This window comes from Microcebus murinus, chromosome 5, assembly GCF_040939455.1.
Source record: "Microcebus murinus isolate Inina chromosome 5, M.murinus_Inina_mat1.0, whole genome shotgun sequence".
Classification (NCBI taxonomy): Eukaryota; Metazoa; Chordata; class Mammalia; order Primates; family Cheirogaleidae; genus Microcebus; species Microcebus murinus.
In genome coordinates this window covers 47,681,134-47,697,749 of record NC_134108.1, presented here as the reverse complement: position 1 = coordinate 47,697,749, position 16,616 = coordinate 47,681,134, and the positions used below count along the sequence as shown (strand labels likewise).

The window sequence follows — 16,616 nt, the reverse complement described above, 5'->3', positions numbered from 1 at the left end:
ACTACAGGCATGCACCACCATGCCCGGCTAATTTTTTGTATATATATTTTTAGTTGGTCAATTAATTTCTTTCTATTTTTAGTAGAGACGGGGTCTCGCTCAGGCTGGTTTCGAACTCCCAACCTCAAGCAATCCGCCCGCCTCGGCCTCCCAGAGTGCTAGGATTACAGGCGTGAGCCACCGCGCCCGGCCTTAATCATTTATTTTGAGAAACAAAACAGAATACCAGTGTTTGCTTCTGGGACTCTTTTATTTATTAATTTTTAATATCTAATTCCTTCAGTATAATCAGACCTGGAAGCAATTCCTCATCTTCAGCTGACTCTGTATCTTCTTGCTCCAATTCACAACAGTATAACTATCAGAACCACTCTTTTTTTCAAGTTCTGAGATAAGGAGGCACTTTGATTTTGCCGCATTTATCACTCTCACTGCATATATAAATAGATGACTTATAAAAGTTAGGTTAATCTTTTTAAATGTAGGACTACTTTATTTTGCTTAGAATACAAAATATATGTCATATGAAAAACAAACCACTACTTAAAAGAGATTTAAAAGAAATCAATTTAGTCTATAAGGAAATAATTTCTTATTAAAGAACAATAATGACAAAAGAAAGTTATTAAAATACCTGAAATAACTAAAAAATTACCTCTTTTTGGCACAATGTTCTTCTATATTGCTGTCCCATCTCTGGGACATCACCAAACTAAGCTCCATTTCCTCTTTTTCAATCTGTGGTTCATTTTCTTCATCATCACTATTTTGGGGATATTTATTATTTCCAAAGGAGTGACATGGTGATGGCATCCTATTTCTTTCCCCCTGATATCCATCACTTTCCAAACCAGCAAGAAGATGTACCAGAGCCTCATCAGGACTGCTGTCCACTATAAAATAAGTGAAGCAATCACTAACAAGTAACTTAAAATTTCTAAATAATCCAACAATTCAATTATTGGAGCAATTATAAAGTAACAACATCATAGATGCTGGCAGATGCTAAAAGAATACAGTTGGTGCAAAGGCTCAGGGTGTCATGTAGCTCTCTCATCAAAGAGTGATCCTTGGATCATCTGCATTAGAATAATTTAGTCCAATTATTAAAAATAAGATTCTCAGACCCCATCATACATCTAGTGAATCAGAATTTCTAGGTTAGGACTCCAAAATTTGTATTTTCTTGTATTTATTTATTTAACATATTGGGGTCTTGCTATATTGCCCAGGATGGCCTTGAACTCCTGGGCTCAAGCAATTCTCCTACCCCAGCCTCCAGCATAGCTGGGACTACAGGTCATGCCATTGCACCTGGCAGGAATTTGCATTTTAATAAGCTCAGATCTTAGTACACATTTAAGCTTGAGGAGCAGTAAACCAAACATGGTCAAAAGTATTAAAAATAAATACAAAACATATAATAAACATATGAATTAATGCTAAGGAAGTACCTTAAAAACTATACATGTAAACATCTTACCCCACACTTAAGTTTTATTTAGTTCACAGAATAGTCAAATGAAATATGTAGTTGGAAAATACAAGAGAGCTTTAAAAATGGTCAATAGTATTATACTATACATATAAAACCACTTCATACATGTTAGGATTGCTCAAATCAAAAAGATAGATAATATCAAGTGTTGGCAAGGATATAAAGAAATTGGAATTCTCATACATGGGTGGTCAGATTATAAAATGGTTGTTCCTCAAAATGTTAAACAGAGTTACCATATAACCCAGCAATGCCACTTTTACATATATATCCAAGAGAATACAAAACATATGTCCACACAAAAACCTGTGCATGAATGATAGTAGCATTATTCATAATAGCCCAGAAAGTGGAAACAACCCAAATATCCAACAACTGCTGAATAAATAAACAAAATGTATATTATCCATATGATGGAATACCATTCAGCAAGAAAAAGGAATAAAATACTGATAGATGCTACAACATGGACAAACTTTGAAAAAATGCTAAATCAAAGCAGCCAGATACAAAGGCTATATATTATATGATTCCATTTATATGAAATGTCCCAAATAGGTAAATCCAGCAAAAGAGAAAATAAATAAGTGGTTGCCAGGGGCTTAGAGGAAGACTGGGGAGTAAATGCTAATGGGTTCAGGGTCTCTTTTTGGGGTGATGAAAATGTTCTAAAATTAGATAGTGGTAATGGTTGCAAAACTCCATGAATATGCTAAAAATCACTGCATTGTATATAACAAAAGGTAAATTTTATGGTATGTGAATTATATCTCAATAAAGCAGTTATTTTAAAAAAAGATTAGGAAGATGGAGATATGTTGTAATCTACTACACAACTATTTTCTCTGTAAGTAAGGTAATACATTCCTCATTCACTAAAATATCAAGTTTTAGGTTTTCTTTGTTGACATTAAAGAAATTGGTTCAGTCATGCTACCCAATGCAACACAAAATGAAAATATTTGCTTATAAGAGCCATTTTGGCAAGGATCCATTTCTGAAACCTAGAATTAGAATTTGTTTTTTCTGCCTTATACTCTAAAACAATTAGTAGGAAATGGATTATAGACATTTTCTTCTCAGATTTTTGATAACATTGAGATTGCTTTTTTATAACCTTAAGCAAGGTGGAATTATATCTGCTAATGATATCTTTGTCTGATGCAATGAAATAGGGATATGCTTCTCTAACTCTCTTTTTAAATTCCTTAACCTTTTCTATGTCCCTCTCTTAACTGTTTACTTTTTATAACTAGAATATCATTTAAATACTTTGGTATATACATTGATTTGTTCAAATGGAGAAATAAGAACATTTTAGATTGTAAACCTAAAATTAATTTTTTAATGTGTTCTTAGTATGATTTATTTCTGCATGTGGCCACTCATTTAAAAAAGAAAACACAGATGCGGTGGCACACCCCTATAGTCCTAGCTACTTAGGAGACTGAGGTGGGGAGGTTCCCCTGAGCCTAGAAGTGTATGGACATGTTAATGACCCTGATCTGATCACCATACATTATATGAGTTGAAACATCACTATGTATCCCATAAATATGTACAATAAAAAAGAAAAAAGAAAAAGTTCCCTACCCCTGTTTAAAATGTTTTTGAAATATGAGTGTGTACAATAATTTTGGTATTATTCACAATCAGTCAATTTATGTTCCATTCAGATGAAAATGTAAATAACAGAGGACATTACATTGAGCTGGGATATTTCGTGCCATAAAAATGAAAAATAGAAAGTGAGAAAGGAAAGAAACATAAAATCACTACTTCAAGCAAAACAAGAGGCATGAAGCTTAATAATAACTCACTTTATGCAACAAAATACCAAATAAATTTCTGTAAAAGATGTCAGTAAGTTAGGTTAAATTATTGAAAAGAAACCTTGTAAATGGTTTATGATGTTAAGGAAAAAATATTTAGGGTGATGCAAAAACATTCAACAATAACTGTGATGTGCTAAGCTAGCCAAAAATTAATGGCCTGATGCTGGGCACAATGGCTCACGCCTGTAATTCTGGTGACTCAGGAGACTGAGGTGGGAGAATCACTTGAGGCCAGGAGCTTGAGATCAGCCTGGGCAACATAGCAAGACCTTGTTTCTTAAAAAAAAAAAAAAAAATAGCTGGCTGTGGTGGTACACATCTCTAGTCCCAGGTACTAGGGAAGCTGAGGCAGGAGGATCACTTGAGTCCAGGAGTTCAAGCTGTAGTGAGCTATCTCATATCACTGTATTTCAGCCTTGATGACAGAGCAAGACTCTTGTTTCTTAAAAAAAAAATGGCTGAAAGAAATTGTCCAGTGAGATTTCTGATAGTTGCCAAAAAATAACCAATTATAGTGTTTATTAGTGTACTTAACTTTGGAGAATATTAATTCAAAATAAGTGCATTTTTCCTCTAAAGCAATATGGCTTTCTCCCAAAGTAAAATTTTAAAAAATTATTTTTTCACAATTATTTTTTAGAAAAAGCTGTGTAGAAAATAAAAAAACAAAGCTACTTAATTTAATGCAATGTTTCATTTTTATATATAGTATTTATTTAACATTCAACATTAATGTCTTCAAATCAAAGAAAAAATACCCCTTCTCACAACACACACTTTCACTGATTTAAAATCCTTTAAATTTATAGTAGGACTGTTACTTACTGAAAACTGGTGACTCACTCAGTCTTTGGGTCAAAGGCTGAAAAGTCTGACTATTTTCCATGAGGTTCAAAATTGCTTCTTCATTAATAAGGGCTTCCTCCACTTTGTGTCTAATGTGACCTTAAGATGACAAAGAATACAGAAACACTGAAGCAGTGGCCTAAATCTCAAATTCATTGCTTAAAATTTGTGTAAATTAGGAAGCATTACAACATAAACCTATTTAAAATTTTGAAGTGTTAATAATATAAAAATAAATAAAAATGTAATAAAATCTAATAAAAAGCCACAGAGATATCTAAGCAGTCACATGGATCAATAAAAACAAAACAAAACAAAAAAAAAAACCCTGAATCTATGTAACACCAGACATTTACAATCTCTATAGCCTCTCCAATCCTACCTAGTATGTGAGATAGTTATATTACTCTGATAAAATTGACTGCATGTTAAAATATACAAAGGGGAAAAAAGGACAAACTATCTTATTTGAATAATAAAACTCTTTATTCTCTATGGCTCAAAACCAAATAAATTCATTTTCCTTAATTTTATATTTCTCAGAAAGCTTTCAGTTCATTATCTAAAAATATTAATCTTTCAACATGTGATTTTTATAGCAGGTCTAATACACAGAAGGATTATATAATTTTAAGAACAAAGATAAAATGAATCCCATATTATAATCCAGCCATACAGGAAAGACAGACAATAGAAAGCACATAATATTAGGAGATAAAATGACTACATACCAAACAAATGAGAAATATATCATGTTCATAGATGAGACAATTTGATACAGAAGACAAAAATGTTCTCAAACCAACCTACAGATTCAATGAATTCCCAATAAAATCCCAACAGGATTCTTCACAGAAACAAAACACTCTGGTTGTAAAATTAACTCATGGAATAGCTCCCCCCACCCCCAGCATATTGTGGAGGTACAAATGTTAAAGTTACATATATTGCCCTTGCCTCCCCCTCCCCCAGTCAGAGCTTCAAGTGTGTCCATCCCCCTGTTGGTGCACATAGCATTCATTATGTATGTATATACTCATCCCCCACCCCCCGCCGACATCCGATAAATGTTATTCCTATATGTCCATTTAGGTGTTGATAAGTTAATACCAATTTGTTGGTGAGTACATGTGGTGCTTATTTTTCCATTCTTGGGATACTTCACTTAATAGAATGGGTTCCAGCTCTATCCAGGAAAATATAAGAGGTGCTATATCACTGTTGTTTCTTATAGCTGAATAGTACTCCATGGTATACATATACCACATTTTATTGATCCACTCATGTATTGAAGGGCAGGATCAAGAGTAGACATGACAATTTTGAAGTAGAATAAGGAAAGATTTGCCCTGACTAGATCTTATAAATTAATAGTAATGAAAATAGCGTGATATTAACATAGGGGAAAATGACAGAGATGGGGGAATTCAGTGTGGAAGAAAACACTATTTAATATGTATGTCTGTACAACTAGCTAGCTCACTAGATACAATTAAATCCTCACTATTTATAAAAGTAAAATTTCAGATGAATTAAAGACCTAAATGTGAAAAAACAAATTATAAGCACACAAGTCTTACGGTGAATACTTAAGAGAAAATTTTTATTGTATCAGAGTAGGGAAGAACCCATAAGCCAGGTACAAAAACCAAACCATAAAGGAATATTGGTAAACTCAACATTAAAACTAAAGACATGCAAAACACTAAAAATAAAAATAAATTTTAAAAAAAGAAGGGAATGCTATGATATTCTGTTGACTTAAGAAAAAAAAAAAAAAAAAAAAAAAAAAAAAAAAAAAAAAAAAAAAAAAAAAAAAAAGAAGGGAAAAGAAGCTGATATTATTCTAAAGATTTCTATAGGACAAGTCTAGATGGAGAGAAAATATCTCTATAGTAAATGTAATTGATAAAAGTTTAATACCTAGAAAATATAAAGAACTTGAAATCAGTAAGAAAAAGACTAGTGGACTAATAGAAAATGAACAAGGAACATAAATAAGCAATTCCCAAATGGAGAAATCCAAATGGCCTTTAAAGATGCTTGAACTGGGCCGGGCGCGGTGGCTCACGCCTGTCTGTAATCCTAGCTCTTTGGGAGGCCGAGACGGGTGGATTGCTCAAGGTCAGGAGTTCAAAACCAGCCTGAGCAAGAGCGAGACCCCGTCTCTACTATAAATAGAAAGAAATTAATTGGCCAACTAATATATATAGAAAAAATTAGCCGGGCATGGTGGCACATGCCTGTAGTCCCAGCTACTCAGGAGGCTGAGGCAGGAGGATCGCTTGAGCCCAGGAGTTTGAGGTTGCTGTGAGCTAGGCTGACGCCATGGCACTCACTCTAGCCTGGGCAACAAGTGAGACTCTGTCTCAAAAAAAAAAAAAAAAAAAAAAGATGCTCGAACTCATACATACTCAGGAAATACAGATTTAAATACAGAGATACCAACCATTTCAAAGAATCATAGTGGCAAAATTTTTTATATCTATTTTTTGATACTATCAAATGTTGAGGCCCCCTTGCCTACAAAAATTGCATATGAAGCAGTGTGACTTCTGAGTAAAACTTTCATTCTCTTATTTACCAATCATGTATAAGATAACTGCATTACAGAAAAACTGTTAGAACAGATGCTAAGGAGAGTACAATGCACACACTCTAACATCCAGCAAATTACTTCTCTGTATGTGTTCTGTAAAGAAACTCTTGCGCATAGCCATAAGGAAACAGAGACAGCATTAACTGCAAAAGTGAAAACCATTTAATACTTGTAGAATAGAGAAACAGAAAAAACTGTTTAGTCTTAAAATGGAACACTAATCAGCAGCTAAAATGAATGAACATTTTCAAACTTAAAAGACAGACAATAACAAGTGTTAGTGAAGACATGTAGTCACAGAAAACTTCACATATTGCTGGTGGAAATGTAAAACAGTGCTGCTACTTTGGAAAATAGCTTGGAAGTTTTTAATTAAATTTAATTAATTCTACTCCATGGTATCTACTCTAGAGAAATAAAAACATATATCCATACAAAGCATACAAAGACTTGTACTCAAATGTTCACAGCAGCATTATTCTTTTTTTTTTTTTGCTCTGCAAAGGTAATTGCTGTAGTTAAGTTTATTCTCAAACTGGTTTCATTTGCTACTATTTCCATTTTTTATAGCTCTTCAGGGTATTTATACTAATATTCATGTTTTACTGCTTATAGCAGCATTATTATTAACAGGCAAAAGTGAAAACAATTCAAATACCTATCAACTGATGAATGAATTAGTGATGTGGTATATATAATGGAATACTATTCAGCAACAAAAAAGAATGAAATAATGATAGATATTACAAATGGATAAACCTTGAAAGTACTATGCTAAATGAAAGAAGCTAGACACAAAAATGTACATATTGTATGCTTTCATTTATAATATACAGTATCTGAAGGACAAGGCAAATGTAGAGAGAAAAGAAGGTAGATTAGTGGTTACTTGGGTTTAGATGTAGAAACAGGCATAATTGCAAATGAACAGAAGGGATCCTTTGGGCTGGTGGAAATGTTCTAAAGTGGGATTGTGAAGATGTCTACATAACTTTGTAAATTTACTATCAATTATTAAATGATACACTTAAAATGAGTGAATTTTGTTATATAAATTACACCAGAGTTAAGTTGCTTAAAAATGTAATGTTGAATGCAAAAAGCAAGTTGCTTAATCTATGCCAAGTAGGGTGTCATTCATGTAAAAAATTTTTTTGGGCGGGGGGGATTTTTTTGAGACAGAGTCTCACTCTGTTGTCAAGGCTAGAGCGCAGTAGCATCATCATAGCTCATTACAACCTCCAACTCCTAGGCTCCAGCAATCCTCCTGCCTCAGCCTCCCAAGTAGCTGGGACTACAGGTGTGCCCCATCATGCCCAGCTAATTTTTCTATTTTTTGTAGAGATGGGATTTCGCTCTTGTTCAGGCTAGTCTTGAACTCCTGACCTCAAGTGATCCTTCTTCTTCAGCCCCCCAAAGTGCTAGGATTACAGGTTTGAGCCACTGTGCCTCACCCATTTATGTAAAATTTAAAACTTCAAATAATAGTCTCATGGTAGACATACAAATATAAGAAAATACAAAATAAAAAATAAATAAATAAAAACCCTAGTAAACTCAACCAAGTATTAATACTACAGTGCTAAATACACAGATGTCTGTTATAGTATTTTCTGTATACTTGAAAAGAAAATCTCACCTTTGCTCAACTCTGTGTCTTTGTGGACTTCTATCATATTGGCTGGTGTACACTGAAGCATTTCAGGAGACAGAACCTCAGAGTGCAATGTTAATTCAGCTGAGAAATCCTGGGATCCATCACTGTAGTCCACAGATCCTGATAATGTTCTGCTTAATTAAAACATATCCTTTATAACAAACTAGATAACAAAGCAATAAAATTAGTTTTGGGGATCTATAATAAATAACCACTTACACAGAGAAATCATTCTGTTTGAGAATTTCCTGAAGTCTCTTCTGAAATTTTTTTTCACTTTCTGTTGCGGGCACAAACCTGCGATCTTTGAATTTTAAAAGTGCATTAAAAAATGTAGACAGCAAATGAATAAAATATTTTTCTTTCTCCTAAAGTAGCTTTTAAAATGGTAGCAATTTCCTATCTTTCTTTGCTTTTTTATTTTTTAATGTTTTTTGTTTTTGAGACAGAGTCTCACTCTGTTGCCTCGGCTAGAGTGCCATGGCGTTAGCCTAGCTCACAGTAATCTCAAACTCCTGGGCTCAAGCGATCCTCCTGCCTCAGCCTCCCGAGTAGCTGGGACTACAGGCATGCACCACCATGCCCAGCTCATTTTTTCTATATATTTTTAGTTGGCCAATTAATTTGTTTCTATTTTTAGTAGAGACAGGGTCTCGCTCTTGCTCAGGCTGGTTTCGAACTCCTGACCTTAAGTGATCCACCAGCCTCGGCCTCCCAGAGTGCTAGGATTACAGGTGTGAGCCACGGCGCCCAGTCCCTATCTTTCTTTAGACACATATAACACCACCCAAATGTAGTCATATTACAGAATCAAACAAAAGAGAAATGGTTGTTACTAAAGTTATAAATTAGACACTTAAAGTCAGTTCAAGATTAAGTTCTATAATAACCTAAGTTTAAAACAGAAAATCATTGTTCTCTACCTATAAATATTTTGTACACCCTGAACTAGAAATTTTCCCCATATAAAATATTTCAATTTTAAAAGGCAATCAAAATTTATCAAAACATGTCTAGTATCCAAGACATTATAAGAAAAATTTTAAATTTTAATTGGATTTCAATACAGACTTACTGTTGTATTTCAAATATATTTGCCTTCTGAATTATGTCTTTTATTCTTTTACTTTTATTTTTAAAATTTTGTTGTATCCTTGGTATTATTTAAGCTCCCTCAAATTCTTTTTGAATGCAGCGGCATTTAATAATAAATGAGTATATTTTTCAGAGCTGTATATAATAAACAAAGTGAGAGTATATGATATAGCCAGAAAAAAATTTAGGGGCAGCATTTCATGGGCTACATTTTCAAAGCATAATGAACTAAACGGTGTTTCTAAGCTGGGATTCATGATCTTCTGTGAGTTTTCTATAGCTCATATGGAAATACAGAAGACTAGAACATATTAGGGGATGAGAAAGGAAGAAATGGGGCAAGAGGACAAGGTGCACTGAAAACCAAGGACAGTGAAGATGTCAATTTCTCATGGAAGAGAGAGAGACAATAGGTTATACTCTGGAGATAGTGGTAAAGGTAAATAATTAGGGGTTGTACAGCAATGACAACAGAAAAAAAATTATTAAAAATTTTAAGGTAATTTGAAAAGTAAACTCTAATGTCATAGGAAAAACTCAATGGCTTACACTTTTCCAGTAAAATATTTAGTTCAAAAAAATCATCAGAGTACTACTCGGTTTATACCTTGTGATTCAGGTTGACTAATTTGAGAGGTTTCATTTCTGTTTCTTCGCCGTTGTTTTTCATCTTCCCAGATGGCCTGTAGACCAGGGTTTGCACCAATTTGAGCTGTAATCACAACAATACCTCAATACTATAAGGGTCAAAGTGAAAAATACTTGTTTAAACATATTGCCTTTAAAAAACAATTAATTTCTTTGTGTAATAAAATGGACAAACTATCCCAACCTAAATTTCTTATGTTACTCCTTTTTTAGTTTTCTTCCTACTGGTTCCCAAACCCCGGCAAGTGAATATCAAACATTTGAGGATAGACAGCAGACATGAGTCCCTTCCCTGGTATATAATCTGAAAATTAAAAGGCAGAGTATATTACATTACTTTATATTGGCTAATTCTATTTAGTGTCACACTTACTTTAGTTTCCTATCTATGCAAACTTACTCATATGAATGAAAATGTAAATGAAAAAATGACTGTGTCATCAGAAGTATTGAAACAATCTTCATTATATTTTGCATTGACCTTTTATAATATCTTAGTTTTCTAATAATGGTTTTCTTCCCTACTTTTTCCACTCTAATTTGGTCATTAATTTTTAAAAAATAAAAACATATATTATGAATAATTGTGTATGTACCTTCAATGTCCAGCCGATTTAAGATGTCAGCAGCTACAGCATCCACTTCTAATTCACATGTACTCTGTGGTTCAACACCTTCCAGTATTAAAGAGCTGTAATAAAAAGATATCAAAAATCACAATAATTATGTTAGAACAAATTTTGTAAGACTTTTTCTTATACAATTTTTTGTTTAGCTGAAACATAACCAGAACACCTGATGATAGTAACTTAATTCACAATTATTCGACATAATCGATTCTGTGTATGTATATCTAAATGAAAAATAGGATAAAAATACAAAACCTATTATTCTGACAACTCTATTGAGATCCTTTTGCAGTATATACATATTTTGGTTCCTTGGAGGCCATGGTGGGAGGATCACTTGAAACCAGGAGTTTGAGACTAGCCTGGGCAATGAAGTGAGACCCTGTCTCTACAAAAAAATAAGTAAAATTAGCTGGGCATGGTGGTATGCACCTGTAGTTCTAGCTGCTCGGGAGGCTATGGCAGGAGGATTGCTTGAGCCCAGGAGCTGCAGACTATAGTGAACTATGATCATGCTACTACACTCCAGTCTGGGCAGCAGAGCGAGACACTGTCTGTAAAATATAAAAAAGTAACAATTGGTTCTAATAGATAGAAAAAGTGTGAGTAAAAAATTTGTGTCATGAGATACATGTAGATACATCATTCAGTTTAGTTATGAAAGATAACAATACAGTGGTAAATAGACAATTGTGCCTCTCTGAACATTTCTGTTCATAGCTTAACGTAAGAAATCTACTAATCAGAATCATTAAGGGTACAGCTCAGATGGCTATAATTTAAAAATCCTCTCCAGTTCATTTTTATGGGTAGCCAGGGTTGAGATTACTGCTGTAGACTCTCGACTTTCATGGATTTAACACTCAGGCAAATGACCCTGAATGTCCCTGACACACAGTAATTTACACTGAGCTAGCAAGTAAGGTTAGTAGAGCTGCTAACTCAGCAACCTCATCTCATTATGGCTTTTTTGCTATTTGCTATGGCCCTTAAAATGTTTGTGAAGAAACACAAAACATTTCTTTGTTTAAAAAAAAAAAAGGCACCCAGGAGAAGGTGCAGGCATTGGGGATAGAAATGAAACCAACAAAGTTTTGGAGAGTACTGATTTATGATAAACCTTTTTTAACATTATCTGTTATTTATGTGTTGAAATTATAGATTTTAATATAAACATGACAAAAATACAAGATAATCTGAGATAAAATATACATACACAGCTATCCTACATTTATTATACATTATAATTCTAAATAATCTAATTTCATGTTTGCCTATTCATATCTTTCCTTATAATATGTACAACTCTTAAACGTAATAAAATGGGGTTAAGGAGGATTCTAAACTTTCTAAAATTCAAACATTTCATTCTAATATATAAAGTTTTCCTAAATTCACTCCTAATTAGTGAAGCTTTACTACACTCATATAACCTAACCAGAAAGAGGCTTGTTACAAAATGGCTTTAAATGACAAATACACTTTGATTTAATTGATAATGCAAAAAAAAAAAAAAAGGCTATTAAATGTAGAACTTTGCAAACTAGGGAATCTAGTAAGGAAGTAAAAATTCTTGGGTCAAATTGATTTGTTCCAACTTTAGAGAGTTAAGATAAAGGGACTATGTAACAGGCTTAAAAAAATGAAAGAAAAAACAAAGAGCTTGTTTGTCATTCTGCCCTAGATTGATTAGAACTTGAAATTGATGTGGTAAATTATGTTCTTTCTAACCTTAATACCATTTCAACATGATTATAAAAACAATTTACACTGTATCTATGAAAGAACTAAGAAATACACGTGTATGTTTATTAAAAATGTCCTGATGCCTGCTAACAGGCAGAATAAAGAGGTAAGGTAAGTCACTGTCTATGTTACTTTGAAGTCTTCAAAGACTTATTCTGATATATTCTAGTCATAAAAATATTTATATCATGATTTAATGAGATTCTTTCTTAATTTTAGGTACTAAAAGTCCCAAGTAATTTTATAATTACTTGGGAAATTCTGTCAAATACATATTAGGGACTGGGATCTGAAACTACATAGATTAAGGTCTAAACAAATATTTTAATGATAATTTAGCTTCAATTGATTAATAAATTAACATTACTTATTATAAAATAAAAAATAATATCATTTAACTAAATACTTTTTCCAACTTGCACTCTTCATAAAAATTATCTGCTTCAAAAGCATTAGGTGATATGGATAGTAAAAAGAGGAAAATCATAACCACCCTGTGAATGTTCAACTGATCATAAAAGGATCAAGAAAGTCTGAGCAATGCTGTGTGGTGTAAGACAGAAATTTCTGAGTTCTATGTAGATAAAGCTATTGATTAACAATTTATTTATTTATTTAATTAATTTATTTTTTGAGATAGGGTCTCACTCTGTTGCCAGGGGTTGAGTGCAGTGGCATCATCATAGCTCATTGCAACCTCAATCACCTTGGCTCAAGTGATCCTCCTGCCTCAGCCTTCTGAGTAGCTGAGACTACTGGCATGTAGTACCACCACCCTTGCCTTGATTGATATTTTGGTTGGGCTGATAACATATATGCTTTACGATAGGGAAACCTTAGCACTTGGAATATATTACTTCCAAAAAAAGTATGATCAATAATAAAACAAAAGAAATTACAAATTATTCATAAACACAGAATGTCAATATACATTTTTACATAAATATTTAACATTTAGAAATTTGAGGGGTTACTTTTATTAAAAATATTTGCATTTCAGTTTGAATTGCTATTTTATTAAAAATGTGACTTTTTTACTTGACAGGTAATAGGATATCAATTTAGAATGCATGATGAAGATGAATGTTAAAGAGAAATATAAAGTCTACCCGAGATTCCTTTTATTAATTAGGTAATAACTAGGTATATTTTCATGCTGTTTTTTAAATCTTTTATTCCATGTAATATACTAATGTTGAGATTTGCTTTTCTGATAAACCTATAGATTAAAAAGATTCAATATAATAAAAGGCTAAAATTTAATTATGGTAATCACCAATTTCTGATCACAATTAGGATATATATAAAATCTTCATTTCCTTTGTAGCATTAACTAACCTTGGTATTTCATCTTTTTCCCACCGAAATAAAGTACCACCAAGAGAATTTCCTGATAACCGATTCTTACATGATCCAGTTGCATGCAATGTGTCACCTGGGAATAAAAAAAGAAAATAAATACTACTTTAAATTTGCACATAATTACCTTTGCAAAGAAGGTAAACATTCTCTTAAATTTTATTACTCATAAATTTTAGATCCCCTTTAATCAATATATATATTTATTCATATCTATGGGGTATATACAGTATTTTGATACACACAGATAATGTGTAATGATCAAATAAGGGTATTTAGAATATCCATCACTGCAACCATTTATCATTTCCTTGTGTTGGGAACATTTCAAATCTTCTCTTCCAGTTATTTTGAAATATACAATATATTGTTATTAACTATAGCTACCCTACTATGCTATCAAACACTATAACTTATTTCTTCTATCTAACTATATGTTTGTACCCATTAACCAACCTCTCTTCTACCCTCCCCCATTCTCACAGCCTTCCCAGCCTCTGGTGACTGTCATTCTACTGTCTACCTCTACAAGATCAACTTACTTATGTATTTATTTATAGAGCTAGGGTCTCACATTGGTGTCCAGGCTGGAATGTACTTGCATGATCATAGCCCACTATAACTGGAATTCCTGGGCTCAAGCAATCCTCCTGCCTCAGATTCCTGAGTAACTGGGACTACAAGTACATGCCACTACGCCCAGCTATTTTAAAATTCTTTGCAGAAAGGTGTGGGTGGGGTCTCACTTACATTGTCCAGGCTCAAACTCTTGGCCTCAAGCAATCCTCCCAAAGTGCTAGGATCACAGATGTGAGCCACCATGCCCAGCCCAACTTTTTTTAGATGGGGTCTATGTTGCCCAGGCTGGACTTGAACTCCTTGACTCAATCCTCCTATGTCAGCCTCTCAAGTACCGTGTTTCCCCGAAAATAAGACTTACCCATAAAATAAGCCCTAGCAGGATTTCTAAGCATTTGTGCAATATAAACCCTACCCCGAAAATAAGACCTAGTTATGGGCATGGCTACGTAGCATATCTGCACAACCCATGCATTTTGTCATGGAGTGGTTAACGAGCAGCCCTTCTCATCTGCCCCATGAGAGCTCTATTGCTTGACATGAGAGACTGGGGCCAATGGTTCTAAAGGAAATAGAGTCACAAGAAATTCAGGATGGAATTCAGGGTTTGGAGAGTTATGATAATGTTCCAGAAGACAACGAATTAACTATATTTGAATAAATGTAGATTGTTATACCATACTTAAAAAAAATAACACATCCCCTAAAAATAAGCCCTAGGGTGTCTTCTTGAGGAAAAATAAATATAAGACCCTGTCTTATTTTCGGGGAAACATGGTAGTTGGATGTGGTGGCTCACTTTCTTGCTGAGTTGGGCTGTTTATTTTGTATATTAGTCCTTTGCCATATGAATTTGCAAATATTTTTTCCCATTCAATAGGTTGTCTTTTCACTCTTTGGATTATGTCCTTTGCTGTGCAGAAGCTTTGTAGTGTAATACAGTCCTATTTGTTTACTTTTCCTTTTGTTTCCTGTGTTTTTGAGGTCTTTTCCTTTTGTTTCCTGTGTTTTTGAGGTCTTAGCCATAAAATCTTTGCCTAGACCAATATCTTTAGAGGGTTTCCCTTATGTTTATTTTCTAGTAGTTTTATAGTTTCAGTTCTTACATTTAAGTCTCTAATCAATCTTGGCTTGATTTTTGTATACAGTGAGAGATAGGGGTCTAGTTTCATTCTTCTGTATATGGATATCCAGTTTTCCTGGCCTCATTTATTGAAGAGGGTATCCTTCCCCCCATGTACATTCTTGGAATCTTTGTTAAAAATCAGTTGGCTGAAAATACATGTTTTTATTTCTGGGTTATCTATTCTGTTTCATCATTGATGTGCCTGTGTTTATACCAATATCATGCTGTTTTAATTACTACAGCTTTGTAGCATATTTTGAAGTCAGGTAGTATGCCTCCAGCTTTGTTCTTTTTTGCTCAGGATTACCTTGGCTATTTGGGTTCTTTTGTGGTTCCACGTGAATTTTAGGATTTTATTTTTGTGAAGAACATCATTGGTATTTTGTTAAGGACTGCATTGAATCTGTAAATTGCTTTGGGTAGTATGGTCATTTTAGCAGTATTAATTCTTCCAATCCATAAACATTCTTCCATCCATAATCCAGTTGTTTGTGTCCTCTTCAATTTCTTTCCTCAGTGTTTTATAGTTTTTGCTTGTGTAGACCTTTCACTTCCTTGGTTAAATTGATTCCTAGGAATTTTAAAATTTCATAGCTATTATAAGTGAGATTGCTTTCTTGGTTTCTTTTCAGCTAGTTCCTTTTTGGTGTATAGAAATACCACTGATTTTTTTAATGTTGATTTTGTATTTTGCAGCTTTACTGAATTCATTTATCAGTTTTAAAAGTTTTTTTGTGGAGTCTTTAGGTTTTTCTATCTACAAGATCATATCATCTGCAGAGAGACAATTTGACTTCCTCTTTTCCAATGTGAATGCTTTTTATTGCTCTTGCTATGACTTCAGTACTATGTTTAATAGAAGTGGTGATACAGGGCATCCTTGTCTTATTCCAGTTCTTACACAAAAGGTTTTCAGCTTTTCCCCATTCAATGTGATGTTAGCTGTGGGTTTGTCATATATGCCCTTTATTATGTTGAAGTGTGTTCCTTCTATACCTA

The 16,616-nt window shown here is 33.4% G+C and overlaps 1 protein-coding gene across 4 annotated transcripts in view; it reads right to left on the bottom strand.

The window, feature by feature from the left end:
• Window positions 1–16,616, bottom strand: part of REV3L (REV3 like, DNA directed polymerase zeta catalytic subunit) — a 174,819-nt gene that overhangs the window by 75,403 nt on the left and 82,800 nt on the right. For 2 of the 4 annotated variants that reach the window (XM_012753067.2, XM_012753064.2), the window contains 7 exons: window positions 13,892–13,988; window positions 10,775–10,869; window positions 10,138–10,242; window positions 8,655–8,739; window positions 8,418–8,566; window positions 4,159–4,278; window positions 656–893 (listed from right to left, as the gene is read on the bottom strand). In XM_012753067.2, coding sequence (XP_012608521.1) covers window positions 656–893; window positions 4,159–4,278; window positions 8,418–8,566; window positions 8,655–8,739; window positions 10,138–10,242; window positions 10,775–10,869; window positions 13,892–13,988 — 889 coding nt within the window. Of the gene's footprint in view, window positions 1–655; window positions 894–4,158; window positions 4,279–8,417; window positions 8,570–8,654; window positions 8,740–10,137; window positions 10,243–10,774; window positions 10,870–13,891; window positions 13,989–16,616 lie in introns of all 4 variants that reach the window. The other 2 variants (XM_012753062.3, XM_012753065.3) reach the window with 1 other exon arrangement.